The sequence below is a fragment of the Chionomys nivalis genome, chromosome X (genome assembly GCF_950005125.1).
Source record: "Chionomys nivalis chromosome X, mChiNiv1.1, whole genome shotgun sequence".
Lineage (NCBI taxonomy): Eukaryota > Metazoa > Chordata > Mammalia > Rodentia > Cricetidae > Chionomys > Chionomys nivalis.
The window spans coordinates 67,150,288-67,175,644 of record NC_080112.1 but is presented as its reverse complement, the minus strand read 5'-3'; the positions used below and the strand labels follow the sequence as shown (position 1 = coordinate 67,175,644).

General features: G+C 40.8%; 1 protein-coding gene across 1 annotated transcript in view; it reads left to right on the top strand.

The window, feature by feature from the left end:
- The window catches only part of Ophn1 (oligophrenin 1), a 333,717-nt gene extending 308,717 nt beyond the window's left edge, over positions 1-25,000 (top strand). The window contains exons 22-26 of the mRNA XM_057759550.1: positions 3,222-3,545; positions 17,751-17,916; positions 18,988-19,038; positions 22,982-23,023; positions 24,207-25,000. Of these exons, the coding sequence (XP_057615533.1) occupies positions 3,222-3,545; positions 17,751-17,916; positions 18,988-19,038; positions 22,982-23,015 (575 nt within the window). The 3' untranslated portion in view covers positions 23,016-23,023; positions 24,207-25,000. The remainder of the gene's footprint in view (positions 1-3,221; positions 3,546-17,750; positions 17,917-18,987; positions 19,039-22,981; positions 23,024-24,206) is intronic.
- Positions 25,001-25,357: the final 357 nt, after the last annotated feature.

The window sequence follows — 25,357 nt, the reverse complement described above, 5'->3', positions numbered from 1 at the left end:
CAGTACATGTTTATAATGTGAATGAATGGTTATATTAGGAATATGAATAGAAAGGGATTATCTAGCTCAAGGGATCACCTCCATAGAGGAGGAAGAGAAAGTGGAAAATGGATGGGAGTACTGAATGCTTGTTTTGTTGTCCCATAATTAGATTTTTTATAAAATAAATTTATTTATAATGTTCCCTCCAAAAAACTTATACTAACAGAACTTTTTAGCACTTTATGCCCTATGCCAACACAGAACTTGCTACATAGTAAGTGCCCAATTAATGAGTGTATTAGATGAATGAACTGGGTGTCAGTAGACCTCAGGTCTAATTTTATTTTTGGTCACTAGCCTGTTGAGTAAATTGAACTGGGGTTCAGTTTGCCCTGCTCTATGATGAGGGCTTTGTACCAGATCTTAGTGAGATTACAGTCTACCCATTAATTTTTGGACTGATAAATAATGCCCAGGCTATAAAATAAACCCCATTAAACTGTAAATCCCAGTAAAATGTATTTTGTGTAACTACCTTATCTGAAAATATTTGCATTATCCTAAAAAGGAAATCTTCCAATTCCTCCTCCTCCCCAGCCTCTGGCAATGACTCTCTAACCTTGGAGACTTGTTTATTCTGAAATTTTTATATAAATGGACTTATATTCTATATAATCTTTTATGGCTAGCAAATTATTCTGGGGTGTATACGTATACTTTGTGCTGCTATATGATATTCCAGGGTGTGACTATACCACATTATGTTTATCCATTCCTCAGTGAATGGGCACTTAAATTGTATTTGTGTTTTAGCTGTTATGAATAATACTGCTATGAGTATTCAGGTTGTTGGGGGAATGTCTGACTTCAGTAGTCTTGAGTGTATTGCCGAGTATACATTTACTCTGAAGTTAGACTTTTGCAGAGCGACCAAGCTAATTTCCAAAGCACATGTGCCATTTTACTTTCTCACCAATACAGGACGGTGGTTCAAATTTCCCTGTATTCTGGTTAGTGCTAGTTACAGTAGTCTTATCTTTTCATTCTGTACATTTTAAGTGGGCGTGAATCTATAGTCTCATTTAATCCTCGATATCCCAGTATGAAGTAGGTACCTGAGCTTCAGAAAGTCATTTGTGGCTCAGAGAAGGGGAATAATTTGTCCAGTTGACACCACGACCAAATTAAAAAGCAGCAACTTCCCCCCTTCTGTCTTATCCCAAATCCCGCATGCCTACCAGATGTAACACTGTACTTCTTACAATGTGTCCCACCACCATTCTAAGGAGCAGCCGATACTGCTCACCACTTTTCTTGACAAATGGCATCTCATTATTTGATTTCCAAATTTATATTCTGCCTGTATATAATATTTTAGTAAATCCTTCCCCCACTATCATAGACCCTTTCATATCCTATATCAAATCTTTGGCCATTCTAAGTCTGTATTATTTGTTTGACACAGGGCCTTGCTATGTGGCCTGTGCTAGCACTGAACTTTCAATCCTTCTGCCCCAACTTCCCAAGTGCTAGGATTACAGGAGTGTGCAACTAACTGCACCTTCCAGGCCACCTCTTTAACAAAGAGACTGTTGTTTCTTTACTGGTGCTGGTGCAGTTTCGGTCATTGTCATCAGCATTCCCATATGTTTCGAAATCTCTAGTTTGTCCACTCTGATCTGCTTTTCATACTGAACCCAAGTGGATGTTCTGGAAATATTTGACAATGTTTCCTTTCCACCTACCAGAGGTAATGTTCATATTCCTCCTATTCACGCCTTTCTGTAATAGTGCCTAGCTGGCATAAACCCATATCTAGCTACTCACATCTTTTATCATAAATGCTCAAGACAAACTGAACTTATTTGCTTTTGAAATATATTTTTGTTTTTTTTTTCATTTTTGAAATTATAATGCATTTATATTATTCCCCCTTCCCTTCCTTTTCTTCCTTCATATCCTCCCATGGCCTCCTTTTTTATTGATTGTTCTCAATATATATATTGACACGCATATATGTCTATATATATATATGTATATTATATACCTAAACATAACCTACTCAGTCTGTATAATGTAATATTTTCTTACTAAGCATGATTTTTTTACTCCTCCAAGCTATTGTTTGTCTGAACAATTTTGATTCGTCTATGACTCCCACCAATTTCTCAGCCAGAGTTCAACAATTAACTCTAAATGATCAGTATAATAATTATATATAAATGAAACCAGAACAGTAATTCCTTAAGATTAATTGTCTAGTCAAAGTTTAAAATTTCTCATTATCTCATTACAAGAAACAGGTTTCAAATAAGGTCCCTGTGTCACCTTTGCTGAATACAGCTCTCATATGTCTCCCTTTGCTGAACAGAGTCAGTCTGCTTAACTACTGGGCTCTAATATGAGCTTTATTTACATGTCTGTTTCATTTATTTATTTATTTTTGTGGTGACGGGGATGAAAGCAACAACCTTGTACGTCCCGTACTTGTGCTCTATCACTGAGTTGTTATCCCCAGCCCTAAGTTTCCTATTATTAGTGAAGGTGACAACGTCCATAGTGGATATTATGAATCCGGGGCATTTGTTGATTTTTTTCGGAGACAGCGAATAACTTAAAGTTAGTTTTCAAAAATTTTAAATATATGTGTGTGGGCTTATTTTTCTAGAGAGAGTCTTTCTGTCTGTTATTGTGTTCTTTGAAGCTTTAACTATATTCAAAATCACTTAAAATCTTATTCTAATGGGCACAGGAAATTACAGAGCACAAAGGCTAGAGGAAGAATGCAAATTGGCTAGTTGAGGGTATCTTTACATGGATAGAGAAAGAAATTAAATTCTGTTAGGCTTGTTAGCTTGAAATTGGAGAAACCTTAAAAAAATTGCTTTTAAAAGTGCTACTTGGGAATTAGTTGATGCATTTATTTAGAAAGAGTAAATTATGCAATTGATTGGGCACTCTGTCCTTTTTGAATTGCATCCTTTTGAATAAAGCAGATTGGATACTAGAGTTGATTCAGTTGTGTCGGTGAAAGTCATCTGAACATCTTAAATTGAACCTCATTTGAATGACACCTCTGACTCCATGCAAATCGGGCAGGGCGGAGACTGTTCTTGTGGGATGTAGTCAGTCTGTACTAGAATAACAATTTTGAAAATGTGTGCAGATTTTCAGATTTAAATATGTATACATGAAGGTCATGATTAATTTTTCTTCTTTGTACCAATTTTTTTTTTCAGATGAAACCCAGCGTCAAACGCCTAATGGTACAATCACTAGCAACCTGGATCCCCCCAGGCTACCGCAGCACCTCAAACTACCCATTCAGAAAAGTGGGGAAACTGACCCTGGAAGAAAGTCCCCAAATAGATCTGTTTCTGACTACCAATCGGAACCCTGCCCAGAGATGGATGTGGGGAAGTTGGTATTTAGGTTGCAGGATGGAGGGACCAAGGCTACTCCAAAGGCCACCAATGGACCTGTGCCAGGCTCTGGGACCACAAAGACCTCCTCTTTCCATATAAAGAGACCAGCTCCCAGGCCAGTGGCTCACCACAAGGAAGGTAAATGTTTAGCAATGCTATGGGAAGCAGAACTGAGCGAAGCTGCTTTTCACCATGGGAACTTTCTAGGGTTGGAGGTATCTTCCTCCCTTGCTCCTGCCCTCCTTCTCTCCCTCTTGTCACGTGTCCTCCCATGTCTTGCTTTTTTGATTTTAATTTTTAAAATTAGCTTGCCAAGTAATTAGTAGGTTTCAGTATGAGATTTTAAGGCATATTTCATTTTAGTTGATTCTTATCCCCCATTCCCCATCTTCTTGATTCCCCCTTCCTTGCTGTATATTTCCACCTTCAGTATTCCCCCTTCTACTTTGTTCTATTGTCTTCCCTACCTGCTCTCTTAGAGCCTCTTTTGTTTCCCAGTCACATGAGTCGCCTTCTGGTTTCTTGCCCTTTACTCGTATTTGATACCAGTTGTGCACTTTACAGTTAGAAACTAAGATGTGCGTATGAGAGACAGTGTAGAGCAACTGTCTTTCTTGAGCCTGGGTTAACCGGCTTAAAACAATTTGTTTTCATTTCCATCCATTTTCCTTTTGAAAATTTCATTTTTCTTTATGGACGACTAAAAGTCCTTTGTGTATAGGCAGCACATTTTCATTATCCATTTATCTGTTGATGGACATCGGGGACTACCTATCACCAACAGAGCTACAGTGAACATGGACGTGCGACAAACAGTGTGGCTGGATATAGAGTTCTTTGAGTTTATGCCCGGGAGTGGTATAGCTGGGTAAAAAGAAAGTTCTATTGATTTTATAGATATCCCCACACTACTTTACATAGTGGCTTCACCAGCTTACCCCCCCACCAGTAGTATGTAAGTGTTCCTCTTTTCCCATATTGTTTTCTTGATGTCAGCCATTCTCACTGGGTGAGATGGGATCTCAATGTCGTTTTAATTTACATTTCTTTGATGGATAGAGATGTTGAATATTTGAAAATGTATCTGTTCTTCCTTTGAGAACTATCCTCTTTTAGTCACTGTTCTGTCTCTGTGAAGAGACACCATCACCAAGTCAACTCTTGTAAGGAAAACATTTCATAGGGGGCTCGTTTACAGTTTCAGAGGTTCAGTCCATTATCGTCAAGTCAGGGAGCATATAGCACCGTGCAGGCAAGCAGGGTGCTGGAGGAGTAGCTGAGAGTTCTACATCCTGATCCGTAGGCAGAGAGGGAGACTGGGCCCAGCATGAGATATTTATTTATTTATTTATTTATTTATTTATTTATTTTTAAATTTATTTATTTATTAAAGATTTCTGCCTCCTCCCCGCCACCGCCTCCCATTTCCCTCCCCCTCCCCCATCCAAGTCCCCCTCCCTTGTCAGCCCAAAGATCAGTCAGGGTTCCCTGCCCTGTGGGAAGTCCAAGGACCTCCCACTTCCTTCCAGGTCTAGTAAGGTGAACATCCAAACTGCCTAGGCTCCCACAAAGCCAGTACGTGCAGTAGGATCAAAACCCAGTGCCATTATTCTTGACTTCTCAGTAGTCCTCATTGTCTGCTATGTTCAGCGAGTCCGGTTTTATCCCATGCTTTTTCAGACCCAGGCCAGCTGGCCTTGGTGAGTTCCTGATAGAACATCCCCATTGTCTCAGTGTGTGGGTGCACCCCTCTCGGTCCTGAGTTCCTTGCTCATGCTCTCTCTCCTTCTGCTCCTGATTTGGACCTTGAGATTTCAGTCCGGTGCTCCAATGTGGGTCTCTGTCTCTGTCTCCTTTCTTCGCCTGATGAAGGTTAATGGACGGAAATAGAAAACACTATCCTGAGTGAGGTAAGCCAGACCCAAAAAGAGGAACATGGGATGTACTCACTCATATTTGGTTTCTAACCATAAATAAAGGACATTGAGCCTATAATTCGTGATCCTAAAGATGCTAAATAAGAAGGTGAACCCAAAGAAAAACATATAGGCATCCTCCTGAATATTAACCTTCATCAGGCAAAGAAAGGAGACAGAGACAGCATGAGATATTTAAACTTCAAAATCCACCCCCAGTGACACACTTCCTCCAACAAGGTCACACCTCCTCATCTTGTTAATCCTTTCTAACAGTTCCACACTTTGATGACTAAACATTCAAATATATGAGCTTATGGGGGGACATTCTTATCCAGCCACCAGTGTCTGTTCAGATGGTTGGCCCATGTTCTAATTGATAATTATTTCTTTGGTGTTTACTTTTTATTTATTTATTTATTTTTTTTGTTTTTTTCGAGACAGGGTTTCTCTGTGGTTTTGGAGCCTGTCCTGGAACTAGCTCTTGTAGACCAGGCTGGTCTCGAACTCACAGAGATCCGCCTGCCTCTGCCTCCCAAGTGCTGGGATTAAAGGCGTGCGCCACCACCGCCCAGCTTGGTGTTTACTTTTTAGAATTTTAAAACTATTTATTGGAGATATTAACTCCTTGTATGCTGTCTAGCTGATGAAGACTTTCCCCGTTCTCTTGGCTGTTTATTCTACTCACTTGTTATTGTTATTGTTGATAATGGTGGTGGTGTGTGGTGGTTGGTGGTGGTGGTGGTGGTGTGTGGTGGTATGGTGGTGGTGGTGGTGGTGGTGGTGGTGGTGGTAGTGGTGGTATGGTGGTGGTGGTGGTGGGTGATGGTAGTGGTGGTGGTGGTGGTGTGTGGTGGTGGTGGTGTGGTGGTGGTGGTGGTGTGTGGTGGTGGTGGTGGTGTGTGGTGGTGGTGGTGGTGGTAGTGGTGGGTGATGGTGGTGGTGGTGGTAGTGGTGGGTGATGGTGGTGGTGGTGGTAGTGGTGGGTGATGGTGGTGGTGGTGGTGTGTGGTGGTGGTGGTGGTAGTGGTGTTTGGTGGTATGGTGGTGGTGGTGGGTGATGGTAGTGGTGGTTCTTTGAATCCATATGGTTCCATTTGTCAATTCTTGGGCTATTTCCTGTTCTGAGATTTGTTGTCTGTAACTATATCCTTAAGTGTTTACCCTTTGTTTCATTGTTTCTAGTTTAAGATCTAAGTCTCTGATAGATTTTGAATTAATTTTTGTGCAAGCTGAGAGCTATGAAATCCAATTTCATTATTTTGAAGAAAGTTATTAAGTTTTGCTGGCAGTTTGTTGAAGGGGCAGTTTTTTTCTCCAGCACATTTTCTTGGCGCTTTAATCAGAAATTAGGTTTCCGTAGCTGTGTGGGTTTATTGCTAGTTCTTCTGTTGTGTTCCCTTGGTCTACATGTCTGTTTAGTGCCAGTAGCTTTTGTATTACTACTTTTCCATAGTCTAATCTGAGGTCAGGTAATGTGATGTCTCCGGCTGTGTTCCTTTTGCTTCATGTTGTTTTGACTATGTTCTTTCATATTTCCTATAAATTTTAGGATTGTTTGTTGGTCTCTATGAATAATGGATCTCAACATGTAGCCCATTAAGGACTTGGGCTTTAGATCCTCCTGCCTCAGCCTCCTGAACCTCCCAAGTGCTGGGATTATAGGCATGCGGCCCTGCACCTGGCCTGACATCCTTTTCAAGGGAGTGTTTCTGTTTGGTAGCACAGTGCTGGAGTGCAGGTAAAAACAGCAGCATCGAGTGAGGAACTGGGGAGCAGGATAGCAGAGGAAGACCAGCAATGGAGTTCATGTGGGAAGTGTCCACGAAGCCTTTCACACTTGATGAATAGCATCACAGATTTCTTTTTAGAGAGGAGAGGCAGGGAGGTATTTTAAAGTATATATGAAGGCAGAGGGAAGCTAGAGGAAAAATAAGCCTGTCCAGATAAAGCAGAGGGAAGAAATTCTGTCTTCTGTGGCAGGCTCAGTACATGCTGACAGTGTTGTCTTTGAGCATTTCGGTAAATGCTGTTTTGTGTGGATGCCAGCAAGATTTCCACAGAGCAATTTGCACTTTCTAATTCTCTGGTTTGATCCTCAGATGCATTTGCATGCCCATGTTATTTTCCGTGTCTGTACCTTGGGTTTTATGTCTCTAAAATGGGAAAAAGTATACCTACAAATAATTTTTAGGATTAAAAGGAATAACAAACAAAATACCTGGCTCATAATCAGAAAATGAAATATGTTATTAATTTTCTCCCTCAGTCCTGTCTTCCCTCCCTACAAATTGCCTCTTATGGGAGGCAGCCAGGAAAGGCCAGACATCTATGGAGACATCTGCTTCAGTTTAGAAGTCATATATTGATCATCACATTAACCAAGTAGAAGCTTGGGGAACGGCACTTCTACCTCCATGGTAAACTTTGCCCTGCCCGTTGTCAAGCCAGATCCTGTCAGCTCAGCACACACAGTAACTTTAACCTTCTACATCAGCTCTGCCTCCGACATCTTTGGATATAGAATGCAATCCCCGTGCCATCCCTTCTGCCGCTTCTCTCACACTCCCATCCTCTGGGCTGCTGGCAGCAGCAGCTGTGATCTAATGGTATCAGTTAATATAAGAACTGATCTGACTTGTCCAGGGCCATCCAGGCTTTCTCAGTCTAAGCTGCAGCATTGCCAGATTTTTTTTTTTTTTGCTCTTAAATCAGTTAGCAACAAACTTATGTGGTACAGTTTTCGTTAAAGCCTCTGGCCTTCAGCCTTGGCAGCACTCGGATGGGTTGGGTCATGGTAGAGCCCTATAGCCAAATTGCTGGTATAGTTGCGTCTCTAAACCTTCCCCGCCTATCGCTTCACCTCCGCTTCCCTCCCTAGTTTCGATGATGTTCCTGGTAAATTCCTGGACACCAGAAGAGTTATCAGGTAATCAGTTGCTACACTTGGTTCTTCCCCTGAGCTGAAGCAGATGATTAACCTCATGTGCTAACAAGCAACCTGAATGGCAGGCTTGGGGAGCAAGTTGCCTCTTCTGCTCACCCACTCTCCACCAAAGAATCTCTTCCACCTTTGCTGTTGAAGGTGCCGTGTTACTTCTGGTATTCCAAATGTGTCACCGTCCTAACCTCTCTCCATCTTTACCTCTTCCACTGACCTAGCATGTGAGTGGATTTCATTGTTCTCCCCATTTTCCCCAGAGCAATTAGAAATGGCAGGCGCCTGGTGCCTTGGTAAAGGGCTTCCTTCCATGGCAGTCATGTAACTTTGCAAACCGCACTATTGTTCCTTGATGGAATTTTATTCAGGACCCTTTTCTATTCCAGACATGGGCCTGTATGCTTTTTCTTATTCATTGCATATTTTTATCGTTGGTAAGTGTGTGAGATAGGTTTTACCCTACCCATCTCAAAGAAAGAGTGGCTCAGATAGGAAGCAAATTGCCCAGCATCCCTTGGGCTATAAGATGCAGAGATGTTGCTGGAAACTAGATATTTGGTATGCTTTTTATATAACACATTCAGTTTTAAAGACTTATTGTAAGCATGTGAATATTTGCCTGCATGTATGTATGTATCATGAACCTTTTGCCCATGAAAACCAGAAGTGGGTGTTGCGTCCCCTGGCACCGAAGTTACAGATAGGTGTGAGCCACCATGTGAATGCTGGAGTTCACATGTGATTCCTTCACAAGAGCAGCAAGCTCATTTCAGCACATAATCATCTCTCTCACCCCACAGTCTTTTATTTTTTTTCTGCCTTAGCCACCTCCTTCTTTTCCAGCAAGCATTACTTTGGGGTATACAAATTAGCACGTCTCCTTTTGATCATGTGAGTTTGTTGTCTTTTAAATTAATTTTCTAGGCTAACATATAGAGTAATGGATGGTTCATCATAGCATCTTCATGCGTATGTGTTATGCTGTGTTGCCATTTATTCCTTTCCTTCGCTAGCCTTTCCTGTGCCTCCTCTACTTGGTTATCTTTCTTTCCCCAGTTAGTTTTTCCCTCTACTTTATTTCCTGTTATATATATTACATTGCTCTCTCTATTTCCCACCTCCATTATGATATCTTCCTCCACTATCCCCAGTTTCTATTTTTGTGGCCCTCCATGTAGATCCCCCCACATCTATTGAAATCTAGGTTCTACATATAAGAGAAAACAGGTAGTATCACCCAGTGCTGCTTTCTCTTACCGGTTCTGGCTTTACAAAATGCAAGTGTATAATTTCTACAAAAAGATTTAGTATTTTGGGGAGAATGAAGAGGACAGAAGGGTGTATGCCTTTCTCTTCTATCTGTGCATTCATTCAGACATCACACTAAGCAAAGGGAAAGACCGAGAGGAAAAGCCATGATTCTGCCTTCCCATTGTTCACAGTGAGGATGGCCCATAGGCTGTCAGTCAAAGCCCAGTGTGAGCTATGTTCTTGAATGATAATGAGAGAGGTAAGAGCCAGGGTAAGAAGCCCTTCATTCTGCCTGAGTATAGATATTAAAGTAGGTAGCATGCCACACACACGGGCCCTAGGGCATGTGGGTTTAACAGCCCTGCTTAGTTTCTTTCCTCTCTCTGGTAATATGCTTCTGGGCTTGGAGGAAGGATATTTGCAAGACCTTTTTTAGTCACACAGCCATCAATTCTTCACTGGGGTGACTAATGCTGTAAGTGGCATTTGTATCTGCTCTAAAAGTATTAGGAACAGACTTGCTCCTGCAGTAATGGGCGTTGCTGGCCATCATCCACATTTTCTTGTTTGAACTTATTATGCTTATGCTTTAGTAATCTACTGTTTGGTTTTCATTCTCTGCTGTTCCTGGAGTCTAACTCCAGAGTGTTCCATAAGGATAATTGATGGCTAAGGGGAAAGGAAGGCTATAGGATGCGCATGGAGGAATGTCACAGAAAGCAAGAGATCATTGTAGAAGGCTAGGGCTGAGGGAGAAGAAAAAGCAATCTTCCCCTGCTCTTTCGCCTGAGGTGGGGCATAGGTGGATATTAGGGAGGGTGTTAAGAAAGCTGCATAAAATCGAGAACTGATGACTGTTGTCTCCCCATAAACCCACACATGCTAAGATATTTGCTCACCGCCATTTGGCAGAGGATGGGAAAGGAAGGAGTCAAATGTTTTGGAGAGGGCAGTAAGTTTGTAATGAAACCCATGTTTTGGACCAAGAATCAAAAGAAATGAAAATGATCGCCATTTGGTAGAATACTATAGACTAGAGAGAATGTGTGGTTAAAACCCCCATCCTCCATTACTTCCCTTGATATGTGTTTTAAATTTGACCCTGTCTCTCCTAGCTGTGGGATTTCAGGTAAATCATAACCTGTCTGAGCCTCTCATTTGTATAAAAGGCTCATAATTGTGCCCATTGGATTGCTATAACAAGGAACGCTGGCATGTGTATACCTGTCCCTTTCCAACTACCCTGTAAATGGAAGGAGTTGTTCGGCTTTGATAGGATGCTGTTGTAATTAGGTCAGCTTTACTTTTTATTTCCCCACTATGAGTAGTGTGGGCTAGCACCTCTACCACAGGCAAGATGTGTGTGTGTGTGTGTGTGTATGCGTGTGTGTGTGTGAAATGGTAGAAGTGGTCTATAAAGCACCTAGTTACCTAGTAGAGGCTCAAGAAGTGGCAGATTACCAGACAGGAACATCTACTTTTCTGTATTCTAGAGCCTTGGTGGAATTTCAAATGTAAAATATGGGCAGAAGAAAACAGCTCAGAAATTCATTTTTTTTTGTCTTCAGCCTGGCTATACACTTGATAAACACCCAGAAAGAAAAAAAAAAAAAAACATTGTGGAGAAAAGAGACCAAAAAGGACATTTAGCTCTTCTTAGTCCAGTTCCAGTCCAGTTGGTCTGTGGATCCTCTGACAGTCCTACTCCAGGCTACTCACCCATACCTCACTTCCTGGAGCTCCCATGCTTGGCCCGCTAATGTGACTGCGTATAGCCCATGCCTATGACTTCTCATCCCAGTTTGGATTTAAGACCCCAGGGAGATTGTATAGGATCACTTGTGTTCATCCCTTGTTGGACACAAATGCTCTCACAAAATCCCCAGTATATTGAATACTTACTTTAGGTCTCAGAATACCCTTGAAACCCGAGGGTATTGGGCTTGTGTGTCATGGGAAGCTCAGTTGGAAGCCTAAAAAGGGAAAACTTTCCTCGCTGTCCTTCTGAAAGGCTGCACTGCATTTTTCTTTACTCAATAAATATTTGTTGAATATCTGCCCGTTACACGCAGAGCAATTTACTTGGTTCTCTTGGGGATACAGAGATGAGTCCCACCTGGATCTTGCTCTCAAGTTGCTCCCATTCTAGTAGGGGAGAAAGAGCCATGAAAGCAAAGAGCCAAAGTACAAGATTCAAACTACAAGACAACCAGTGCCTTCAGAGCTGGAGAAAGGAACTTGGAGAATCTTAAGCTTCCTAAAAGACATGGCACTTAAGCGGATGCAATTTGGGGCATGTGGGAATAGGATAAAGAGGATCTTGGAAAGATGATTCATTGCAAGACATGCACACAGAACAATAAATAATAATGTTTGTCTAGACGGTAGCATATGTGAAGAAGAATGGTGGAAAGCAAGATTAGAAAGGACTGCTGAAGCCCAATGGAAGAGGGCATAGTGGATGCCAACTTAGGCATTTTGGGTATTACCGGCAGGCAACAGGGGGCCATGAAATTGAAATCCATGTATTGAGAGGTAATAAGAAGGTGGAAGAAAGGAAGGGAGAGACTGATGAAGAAATTGAGACTTCCGTAGTATTCCCAAAGAAACATACAGAAGTCAGCAAAGAAAGGCAAAGGTTTACAGATTGATACCATCTGCTGATTCATCTGCAAAACAGTCCAATCTTCCTATTGTACTGGCAGAGAAATGAACCGCTGACTTACACAGCTAGTTTTAGTATTAAGATGAGAAACCAGGTTTCTTGACTCCTAGTTATATGACTTCTTTCCGTGTCTTGCCAGTTTGACATTGTGGCTTAACTGTGATTGAGACAAATTAGAGGCAAGAAAGAACAACACCGGGGTCTTTCAGCCAAGAAAACTCTTTGCTGCTACTTCAAAGCATGACTTGTAATGAATCATCAAGTTGGAGTCGCATATAAAAGGGCCTAATCAGACAAACAGCTAATGGTGCTTACTTTCAGGCCCTAGTCAGATGTCCATTTGGATGTGGCTATAAAGGTAATGAGTGAGGCTGCTGTTATGAGGATGATATCTGCTGTACTCCTCAAGAGAAATGAGCCCTAGGCTAGGCATGGCTTCAGGTAGAAATAATTCTAGCTCTGAAAGTGTAGTATCTTTCCTATCAAACTCCCTCCTCCAATAAGTAGTGGAAATGGAATATCACTGCCATCTCTGCTCATGTGTGACCTGCAATGAGGAAGCGGGTTTGGGTGACTTACAACTTTACAGCCTGCACTGCCCATCATCACATGAACCAGGGGAACACTGGCATACCCAGGTGCAAGTCCTGTCCTAGTAAAACTAGGAATACTGAGGATGGATCTGGGTACTGCATACTTAAAGGTCTTCCTATGTTCTCATGTGCAGCCAGGATTGAAATCCACTGCACCTCTGGTAACTGGAACTACATAGGTTGTACAAATCGCATGCACATGGATCTGTTAATAATAAGCTTTGAGGTTCCTTTTCATTTTGGAGTGTTTTCCTCAACGGTAGAAAAGGCATAACATTTGTGCAGAATGATGGCCAGTCTTAACTATGAAAACTGAAAGAAGCACTAAATGCGGTGTTAACAATACTTGGATCAGAATTGGTGTTTGGTAATAAAAGTAGCCAGAACTGGAACTGTGTGAGACCCTGTTATTAATCCCCATACTGCAAAATCAGTCAATAAAAATAAATAGTAACTATTGTTTTACTTATATTTTTTTACTGTTAATCATTATTATCATTTGCAATTTTCTATTACTGCTACTAATAACATAGCAGGCACAGGGAAAGAAGTGGACATGAAAATAGAAAATAAGAATTTTCAGTTATTACTCTATTACAATCTGGTAATGGGTAAATAGATTTACCATTCTGAGCCTCAGTTTCCTTCTCTGTAAAATAGAAATGACATGAAGTCTCTATTCTTTCCTTCTCAGATGACTATGAACATCATCTGGGAGAATGTTTCAAACAGTATAAATTTGTTAGGCAAAAAAGCAATTATTATTACTTTGATAATCTTTTTTTTAATGCAGTTGTAGAAAATCATCCTGATGCTAACTATGGGGAATAGCATGTCCATAAATATAAGCTAGAGCCTAGATGGGAAGATAGAAATTCTCGGTAAACAGGAATAATGTTTTACTCATTCCTCTACTAGTATACTACATATACTGTACTATCAGAATTCTGCCTTTTCTCCTGAGATTTTTCGTATGTAGTTCAGATTTGAACTGGCTCTTATAAAACATAATTATGGTAATTTTTGATTTTTTGCAAATTTCATACTTGCAAATACACCATTCTTTTATAATATTTACCACCTCCTCCCCATAACTCCTCCTAGAGTTCCTCTCACTCCCTCTTTCCTCTCACCCCTTTCAAATTTGTTTCCTCTTCTTTATTTTTATAAAACCTACTGAGTCTGATTTGTATGATCCACGTACTCCTGAGTATGGGGACCATCCACTAGAATGTGTTTGCCCTACCAAGAGCCATAGTGTAAAGAAAACTGACTCTCCTTTCCATAGTAGCTAAACAGCTATCAGCATCTCCTCAGCTAGGTGTGGATTTACATGCCCCTCCACTCTCCATCCTGGAATGTTGACTAGCTTGATCTTATACAGGTCTTGTGCATACAACCACAGCAGCTGTGGGCATATGAGTGCAACAGTCTTGCAATGTCCAGAAGACACTGCATTGCTCTTATAATCTTTCCATTCTTTCTTCTGCAATGATCTCTGAGCCTGAGAAGAGATGTGATACCATGAACACCTATTCTCTGCACTTTGACTACTTGTGTTTCTGTGTTAAATGTTATCCACGGAACAAATAGACTGCTCTGATGATATCTGACCACTACATTAATCTGTGTATATAGAGAAATAGATTATAGGTCAGTTTAATTCTATGTCCATTTATTGATAGCAGTAGGCTTTACCCCTTGACCCAGTGAACTCCTCAACCATGGATTTGAGACCATCCTTAGTACCAGGCATGTGCTTCTTCCTCTGGAGACCCTAAATTCAATCAGAAAGTAGTTGGTTACTTCTGTTACATTCATGCCATTATTGCAACCATGATCATATCTTTCCAGGCCAGTTGTTATTTTAGCGTATAGGATTTACAACTAAGTATGACCACTGATAACTTCCCCCCAGCAGCCTACATATATCTTCTGGTATTATGAAAGCTAGTCATCAGAGAGGAGGCTTCCTGATCAGTACTAACTTTATTTCTCCACATCCTGTGTCCAAAGTATGTGGTATTTTCAGCAAAAGGGTCTTACCATCAAGTTTTGGTGGGCAACCAAGAGCAATTGCAATAGGCTGTGTTGTCTTGGAGTCTCAAAGGCACTTCTGATCAACAAATTGAGGGGAGGTATCTCACACCTGATAGCAGGCTTTTTATTTGGTAAGTTATGGCTTCTGGAAAGAGCTTTATTCCCTGTGTATGGTGACTCCAATTAAATTATTTTACATATTTAGAAATCTTATAAAATAATAGATCTCCATATAGCCTTTTCAAACACCTTTAATGTTATATTTCCCTACTTGTACACACTCTTAAGGAATGGATTTGGTGCTTATGATGTGAGCAAGCTTAGGAATCGATAGAAGGAAAGAAGTAAAAATCATCTAACACTTATTCATGCTTGTTTTGGATAGTATAACATCTAATTTCTTATAATCACCTTATGAAATGAAATTGTTATATACCAATTTCCCAAGTGAGAAAATTATAGTCAAAGACATTAAATCACTGTCCAAGTTCTCACTGCTTGGAAGTTTATAAATATAAGTTTCTGTCCCACCTAGTCCCACAGCCATTCAGTCTCAAATAAACACACAAAGGGTTATATTAATCATAAACTGTTTGATCTATTGCTCAGACTTATTACTGTCTAGCTCTTACAACTTAAATCAACCTGTAATTCTTATCTGTAGTTAGCCACGTGGCTTTCAGTAAGAAATTCTCATCTTGATTCCTCTGTGTCTAGTCAGTGACTGACTCTCTGTCTTTCCTCCTCCCAGAACTCTCCTAGTCTGGTTGCTCTGCCTATACTTCCTGCCTGGCTACTGGACAATCAGTGTTTTGTTAAACCAATATGAATGACAAATATTTGCAGTGTACAAGAGCATTAATCCACAGCAGAAATAGCAGAATAAAGCCACACATCCAGGTCTTCACAATTCTAGAACCTCTATATTTTCTCCTGTGGCATACTGTAGCTCAGACTCAAAATAACCACACAGAAACTATATTATTTAAATCACTGCTTGGCCCATTAGCTCTAGCTTCTTATTGGTTAACTCTTACATATTAATTTAACCAATTTTTATTAATCTGTGTATGGCCACGTGGCTGTGGCTTACCGGCTAAAGTTCCGGCATCTGTCTCTGGTGGGGATACATGGCATCTCTCTGTCTCTGCCTCATTTCTGCTGGCATTTAGTTTAGTTTTCCCCACCTATGCTATAGGTCCAAAGCAGTCCTTTATTAAACAATGATATTCACAGCATACAGAGGGAAATCAGCATACTATATTACCTAAAATCAAGACTTGTTTTGATGGGGTAGTGAAGAGACCAGTTTGATAGAGTAGACTTGGTAGGTAATGTTCAATGGTTATTCCTGAAACAATGATTTGTAGCTAGTTTAAAGGAGGCCTTGAATTATGTTGAGAAGTTTGAACTTTATCCTGTGCATTTTAGAGTTACTGAGAAGGACTTGAAGAAAAATAAAACTGTGTAAACTTTAGCAAATCCTATAGCAAGCAGTATTATGTAGATGGAATTTGATGTTTTTAATTTTACTTTAAACATCTTGCAGAAAGAATGAAAATTAAGATCTAATATTAAGCAAATATCAAGATCTAATCCACTTCATTATTACACATATGGCTATATTAATATTATCTTCATTGAGACACAAGTACTTTTTGGTGGAGTTTTGTTTCTTTCATTCTTATTGAGACCGAGTCTCCCTCTGTAGCTTAGGCTTGCCTGGAACTCACTATGTAGACTAAGGTGGCCTCGAACTAATGTCAATCCTGTTGCTTTAGAGTCCTCAGCACTGGGACTTGAGTGACCATGCCAAGCTTTATGAATTCATTTTTACTTTATTTCAATATACATTGTCTTGACCTTGTCCAAGTTCGTGACAGTTTATATGCAATATGTGTTAGTTAGTTGCTTGTAAGAGTAAATTGTTTGGTTAGCTTTTGTAGTTCTGTCTGATATTTTGCTATGTATGTTTTGTGCCAATTGATTTTTCTTATTGTTTATCTTGGATGAATTCTTGTAAGGGTTTTTTCAAAGTGGAATTACTAGATAAACATGTATGAATTATTTATTACCTATGCATAATTTTGTGTTACATCCAGATTTTTTCAAAATACTTGATAGGGATCTAGATAGAATTAGTCCAGTTTGTCGTGCCACCAGCAGTATGTGAGTACCTGTTTTTACCATAATCCTGCCAGTACCATTTCATAAAAACTATTTGTTTATTTCTTCCAATTAAACTGTAAGCCAGAAATGTGGAAATAGCAACGTGAGGTAGAAGAGTACTTTAGTACTGACAGGACCTGGAATTTTTTGAGGTTTATTTTAATTTTCATTTTATGTACATATGTATGTTGATGTGCACCTGATGCAGTTGCCCACAGAGTCCAGCAGAGAATGTTGGGTCTGGAGTTGCAGGTTTTTCTAAGCCTCCTGACATAGGTGCTAGGGATGCAGTTTGTGTCCTTTGGAAGAGCAGTAAATATTTTCAACTGCTGAGTCATTTCTCCAGTCTCAGGATCTGATTTTAGTAGGGATGAATTCATCAAATTTAAGTTCCTTATCAATCACCTACTCTATGGCATTACTCACCTACGATGTGGCTGGCACTGTAATAAACATACTAGTTCCTAAATTAATCCCTTCAGTCTCTATAAATGAATGTGTTGCTACTCTGAATTGTAAAGCCAAGTAAATGTAGAATTAGAAAATTCGTAACAAATGTAAGGTACATGAAATTGTACAGTCTAGGTTGGAATGTAAGCTTTTTAAAGGGCAGCAGCCAGAAGAATTTTAAAACAAAAATAGAGTTGTTGTTAGCTAAGAAGAAATGGGAACCAGAGAAGATGACCCAGCCAACCCCAGGTCATCTACTGACATTTGGTGTTCTATTTGGGCGACTATTTATGTCCTTGTTATTGCTTTCTCTTTTAGGAGATACTGACTGTTTCAGCAAAGTTCGGCCACCAGGAGAAAAGCAAACAATCATCCGTCCTCCAGTGAGACCCCCAGACCCTCCTTGCCGGGCCAGTGTTTCACAGAAGCCAGAACCAAAGCCAGATACCATGGCTGGCAATGCAGGGGAAATCCCATCATCTGTGTAAGCAATGGTTTCCCTCAACTTGATCTAAGGCCTGTGCTGACCACTAGAAGTGCCTTTAGGGTCGCCATCTCTGGTTGCTAAGTGTATACAGCAGACAACTCTGGAACATCATTCTCTTCATAATCTAGGAGACTATCCAGCGTCATCCCTGTGTGGAATATTCCATTCAGTATCCAAAGTTGGGCTATTTCACTACATATGAAGACTTTTTCAAAGTCTTATATAAAGATCCATTTGTTCTTAGCTGCCCTGATGTCTGTGGAGGAAGAAAAATTACTTTCAGTTTTTTTGCTCTAAAAATCTTTTCTTTATTTTGTGTTATTGCTACTGGTTATTCAAGTAATTTAATGAGCATGTATTTTTTGTCATTGTACTTGTGCTTGGGGCTTTTTTCTTTCTTTCTTTCTTTCTTTCTTTCTTTCTTTCTTTCTTTCTTTCAAGAAAGGGTACATTTTTTAAAAAATCATTCAAAATGACTCAGGTCCTCTAAAGATCCTGAGCTGATACCAATAGGCCCTCTGGTTGGGGAGCCAGGGAAAAAGTAGAGCCAAGAAACCAGCTGTGCTTGGCCGTAGCTAGCCTGACTGGCCTCTCCTCGTGCCCTCCTAAGACCCTCTTCCTGGACCATTAGCACATCATGTCCAGACCTTTCTTTTTCTTGTGTCTTTTATTTTCCATAATTGGAAAACTTAGGGAAAGATCAAAGCCTCCACAACTTCCACTAATTAGCAGTGTTTATTTGCAAAGCTCCCTCAATCACACTTTGAAACCGAAGATTGTTTTCATTTATTTTTCCAAAGACAGGTCTGAGTGAGTCACAGACTTTGCCATTCTGGATCAATAGGTAGTAAAGGATCTTATTTTGTTGCCTTGGGGTGCCTATGGCTTCAGAACCATTTCTCATTCTGATATTCGAGTTGTGCCCCAATCCTGGGCTTTTTGCGAGCCAGGGTAGGGCCTGGTATTGGTGACCTGTCTGGTACTGAGTGTCATGTCCTTTCCATTGGTCTTTGGTTCTCACATGTATTCCACTGTAGCTCATCAGACTTGCTTGGCTTCTATTTGCAGGGTGGCATCCAGGACCAGATTCTTTGAAACAGCATCCCGGAAAACTGGAAGGTAAGAGACACAGAAGAGAGGGCAAATGGCAGTATTGAATGGATGCATCAAGTGCAGCTTATCAGGTTTTGCTCTTTCCTCCTCCTTTTCTGTTTCTCTATAGTTCTTGTTCTCTCCCCTCTTCTCTGTCCCCCTCTCCCTTTTCCTCTTCCACCTTTCTCCTGCAATCATCGTAGATTGGCTTCTATTTCTTATCAGTGTCCTGTCTTTTTCTCTTGCTTGTTCTTACACGTGTCTCGGCCATTCTCAGTTTTTCTGCCACTTTTTGCACTTCTCTCTCTGTGTTCTCTTTACGCCATCCTTCTTGCTTTTCTTAACTTGTTTCTGTTGTCTCTTTTCTTACTCACTTTTTCCATTTCTTCTGCTTCTCGTTCTCCTTCACAGACATACATGTGCATGTACTCTGTTGTATGTACACACATCTTGTCCTAGTTAGAGTTACTGTTGCTGTGATGAAACACCACTACTAAAGCAACATGGGGAAGGAAGGGTCTACACTTCCACATCATAGTCCATCACTGAAGGAAGTCAGGACAGGAACTCAAGCAGGGCAGGAACCTGGAGGCAGGAACTGATATAGAGGCCACGGAGGGGTGCTGCTTACTGTCTTGCTCCACGTGACTTGCTCAGCCTGCTTTCTTATAGAACCCAGGACTACCCACAATGGCTGCTACCCCCAATCAATCACTAATAAGAACATGTTTTGCACACTTGCCAAAAGCCTGATCTTATGGAGGCATTTTCTCAGTTGAGGCTCTCTCCTCTCAGATAGCTTGTGTCAAATTGACATAGAACTAGCCAGCACACATCCCAAAGCTATGCTGAAAAAAAGAAACCTTGCATCATTGAAGGTATTTTTGTTGCTATTATTTTACTTACTTAGACATCATAGTATATAAGGTCAGCTGACAAAGGCTTGTAGAATATAGCATTCTATTGTCTATGGGTTCAGAGTAAGTGTGACTCCCATTTCAAAAGTAAGTAGTTGACTAAATGATTATCAAACTGACCATCCATCTAAATCTCTTGAAAAATTGTTTTAAAAAATCCCAGATTCCTGGCTTCTACTCTACACTCACTAAAATTGATCTTTTGACTGGTACATGAGAATCCATTATTTCCTCCTTTTGTCACCCCCCTTCCCTATTTCCTCTTTCTTTTCCTTCTGTTCATCCTTCCTTCTATTTGTTTTTATTTTTTTTTCCAAATGCTGGTACAAACTGTTCAAGCTCTGGGCATTTGGGAGCATTTGCACAAAAGCATCCAGAGGAATGGTTGCTTAGTCTTCAAGGTGTTTGCTGTGAGTTTGTTCCATGTGGCTAATCTGAGAATTTTTTTTAATTGTGCTTCTTGGCCAAGAACAAGAGTTAATGTTTTTAGGCTGTCAGCCTAAAAATGGAGCCAGGATAGGTTTGACATTCTCTTCCCAATACCATGAATCTAATTCACCAGGATGTGATTCCACATGGCAAGTCACCACAGACAGCTCTGGGATCAGCCAAATTCTGTTTAGACAATAACTTATCATTTATTTTTACCAGATCAGATGAAAGTGAGGCTAAATCCCTTATTTCTTTTACCAGAGGATGGAAAATGAAGAGGTTTTGGAGTGGAAATGGGAATTATATCTCAGTGCTAAAGTATTTGTACATCATGCTTGAAGCCTTGAGTTCCACAGAGTGGGGCGAGGCAGAGGGGGAAAGAGAGGTTCTTAATAGAGTTGCCTCCTATGAGTGACACTACTTCCTGGCATCCTTTTTCCCTCCCTAGGATAAATAAATCCTTTGAGAAATAAACACCAGAGAAATTGAAGGAAATAAACTGGAATGGACAAAATGAATCAGCCATGTTGATGAGAAAGCTTTTGGAAGAGTTAATACATGAGCTGGGGCTTGAGCAAATAGAAATACACAGCAAAATTTGGGGGATTGATCTGTATCTTAGTTCAGGCTGTCAAGACATTAAGAAGGGAATATTTAAGAGGCATGAACAATGTCTAGAAAAATTTCTAGTGAAGGCTAACTTTCAGTAGGAAAACCATTGCCAAACTGATGTTGAGGGCATGGAAAGACATTAGCAAGGGGTTAGGATTTGTCATCCAGTGCTCAGGGCAGACTTAGACCAAGCACAACGCCAGAAGGCCTTGTCCAAAGCAGGCACTTCAGCCTATGCTATTCTATCCGCTCTTTATCTGAGCTTCTCAAACCTAGCCTTAATCCTGTTCTGTGTCCTAAGAATCACCTTGGAAGGAATGTAAGTAAGGCTAAAACATACCCACCTTCAATGTACCATCTTGACTAGCTGTAGGTTTTTCTTACTCAGAAGCTGCTTAGGAAAAATATTCTTCCTACCTTGAATCCACCACTACCAGTAGTGTATTCACAGGCTGGCCACTGGGTAAGACATTACCAGTTATGTGGCTAATCCCTTATATGGTTATTGTTGCCTACTTCTTCGATCATCTTGCCTTGCCGCTTTTAATTTTTCCTTTGCATGCTTGACTGTAGCCTGCCATTTTGATAGCATCTGTTCCTCATTCTCTTGCCCTCTTCAACAGTTAAAAAGGAAAAAAAACCTCAAAGGAAATATTATTAGAGATTTGTCAGAAAGAAAAGGGAAGAGAGAATATTCCATAAGGCAATGTAGCTTCAGAAGTGATTAGTGTTCCACTTTGTCTATAATGTGGGGTTGAAAAGAAGAAAGCTTAGCTGAACGGAACACCAGGAAAATGGATTAGAGCCAGACTGCAAAGGTCTTGTATGACATATTAAGGTGCTTGCTCTTGGTATTGTAGTCTGCTGGGGGCAAGCCATTGAAGATATTTAAGTAGTTGTGCACATTCTGAGCTGGGTGAGTTGTAAAAAAGATCACTCTGGTGGTAAAGATGGGAAGCAGGGAGACCAATTAGGAAACAAATCTTGCTGGCAGGAGCTGATGGAAGGTCTGACCTAAGGCATTGCTGTGGGAATGGAATACAGGGACAGATGTGCGCTCGGTTCCAGCAGACCCTGCTGACTTTTCAGATGGGAGGCATTGTGGAAGTGCTGAGAGAGATAAGTCTAACTTGGGCAATTTGGTAGATGGCACAACAATTAATCATAAAGAAACAGGTTTTGTGAGACATTTGCTGTGCTCAGGTTCAGACAGTCCCTGTGAAGACACTGTGAGACATCCAGGTAGAGATGCCCAGTGAGTAACTGCAACCTAAACTAATTGTCAGGGTGGGGCCTGTACAGATTTAGTAATAGAAATGCTAGGGACAACCAGTGTTTTATAGAATTCTAGTGTGGGGCATCACATATATACTGTAATATGAGTAGTGACACTTTGGAAGAAGATTCCCAATAGTTGGTGGTAATTAAAACCATGAATAGGAATAATATAATTTAGACAACTAGTTATAAGTAGTTTCAAGAGATGAGAGAAAAGTAGAAGGCTGTGGATATAGCTGTGGGAACCAGCTGTTATATGGGATGCTCTGGCTGTATTGTTAGGAGATTTCTTTTCTATGGTTGTCTCTTTCTCCCGGTTTTCAGCTGAGTATGGAAGGCGAATTTAGGGCTGATCAGCAGGCTGACCAGAGCTTGTGTGGTTTTTGTAAGACCAAGGAGGACTTATGTTTTACACAGTACTGTCCCCTGCCTTCTTGTCCTTCTAACCAGCAGTGATAATCATGCGATGTGAACTGTGGTCTTGGGTCAACTTCTCTCTTGTGTCTAGTTTCCCATAGTCTACTACTCAAAAAATTGTTTTAGCTCCTGAAAGGTGGCTTTGTGTGTAGAATAGTGGGTTCTCTAAACCTTCCCAACCTAGAAGAATGGAACTAAATGCAGTAAAAGATCTGAGCAGAATAATTTCCCCCTAACCAAGTGACTTGTTTACCATTAGCCTTTTCAGTCCTGACGTCAAGGGCTTCATTGAGCTCTCTTTCTTTTGCCCACAGCTCTCAAGGAAAACTTCCTGGAGATGAGAGCTGAGGCCACAGGTATGTTGTTTCTACCCTTCATGACAAAACGTTCAAATAAGCCCTTTTCATGGCAAGGATTTTGAAGACTAGAATATTACACAACTCCAGAGGGTAGGAACTTACTCCATGTCTTAGTTGCTCCCCTAAAATTACATATCCCTTATCCTTACTTCATTTGTGAGGTTTCATATGATTTGCAGTTTTCTTTCCCTGCCATTTCCCCCTCCACTATATTACTGTAAGATTGCTTTTCAGCCGAATTCATTAGAAATCCCAGGCTGGATATTTTGGCCAAGCATGTTTCCTTTTCCAAATCTCAATTTCTGTTTGTAAAATGAGACAATGGAACTGCCTGCCTCCGCTATTGTTTCAGTCTCTAAGGACGCCAGTGACTTCCTCTTTGATATTTAGACAAATGTCAATGTGTCTGTAGTGGGACTTCATTCCTTGAGACCAAGTAACTACTTCAGTTCTTCCCACCTGAACCATCCTCTGTGGTCCTTTATGTTCATTTGAGTGTGCAGAACTTTCATATCCATCATCTCATTTGATCCACATCCCATGCCAGAAATAAGGAGGATACTGTGTGTTCCAACTCAACAAACAAAGGAACTTAAGTTCGGAGGGGATAAGTGACTTGCTAAGGTCACAGGAGGCTTGGGGGTCAGGGAAATGACTTTTGATTGCTTGGTTATCAGATCTCTGGCATGACATGAACCAATGTGAACATTAATGAGGTCCAAGTATCTGGAGTTTGGCTTGCCATGTGCTCCTTAGCCTTCTATGTTTTCCTGTCACTGCCAGTCCTCCATGGCCTAGAGATAGATAAGCTGCGTCTTATCAGCCTTAAGAATGACGGCCTGGGCAAAAGAAGTTTGGAGATACCGAAAGGAGCAGCGCAAAGGCAATGACTAAGATGCAAGGGAGGAGAACGGAGCGGCAGGCTCAGAAGTTTTAGTATCAGGATTTTGCTTCCCCTGTTGGTAGATTGTTTTAGGAAATTGGAGGTGGAGTCAAAGACAGTTTCTAGTCCTATTTAGAGCAGCCTTGACCTGTTGCTTGGGGTCTAAAGTGCAAAGTCCCTTTTCCAGACTAGGTACCAGTTAGGATAAGAAACTAGAGAGATCCCCCCACTTTTTAACACCTGTTAAATATTCACCCAGGCTTACCTAACTCCCTATTTTTTTTCTTTTCATTTTAGGTTTGAAAGGACTTGGCCTCGAGGGACCCTTTCCGGGTTGGGGAAGGGTCTACTTCAAACTCATGTGAGCTATTTGGTGCTGAAGAGCAGCTCATTTCCGGCCTCGAACCCTCAGTGTCTGGGAAGCTATAAAATAGGGAGCACATGTCTGAGACATGTGTTTGTTTCTCCTTTGTATTCTCTCTTCATCTCCCCAGAATGTCTGTTGTGAGCAGCTCCAAAGACACTAGATGGCTGGATTCTCTTAAGCTCCAAGCTCTACCGAAGTGAAAATAACCACTGACCCATATTGAAGAGGGGAGCCCAGCTTTCCACTCTTCTCTGAACTTGTTGTCTCCTCAAAGGTCACTGGACTCTGAATGATTCAGGGCTAAAGACTGATCTTGGGGGCCTCGCCCTGATCTAAAGGCCACCGGAGTTGGGGCCATTGTTTACCTTATTTGGAAGGGACTAGGATGTTAGCTGAATATTGGAGAATTGTGTCATGTCTCTTTCTGAGGATATGGACACTAACTGTTACCAGATTGGCACCCTGGTACCATGACATGTTAATGATATCCAGTGGGGCCAGGCGCATGGATGATTCCCACAGTGTCCTTCACAGTGCTAAGCATGTGTTGCATGTCAAAGCCTAGGCTGTCTGGATTTTCCTTTTTCCTACTTTCACCCAATAGCTTCCTTTCCAGCAATCAACAAATAAAACAAAGCAGAAAACGTCTTTGTAAAAAACAAAACAAAACAAAATGGGGAGGGTCAAATGTTAGGAAAAATTGTTAAGATTGACTTGAGTACGAGGAATTGTTGCTATTGCTTCTTATTTGCCTCTCGCTTACATGTTCTTTTATTTCTTGAAGAAAAAGCAAACAAGCAAATCTTATAAGCAAACAAAACCAATTCTTAGCCAAGTGCCTGTGGATTCTGGAACTCCATGATGCCCCCAAGATGACATATACAATTCCATGAGGGTAATGCTTTTTCTGAGCAGATGGTTCATAACATTCTACTGGATTTCAAATGGGACTGCAACCCAATAAAGGTTAAGAACCACAGCCCTTGAGATAAAAGACTCTTTACAGCCCATAAAGGGTTGGATTAGAAGGAACTTTCAAACGCATTTATACTAACAACAGCTTAGTTTACATGACGAGCAA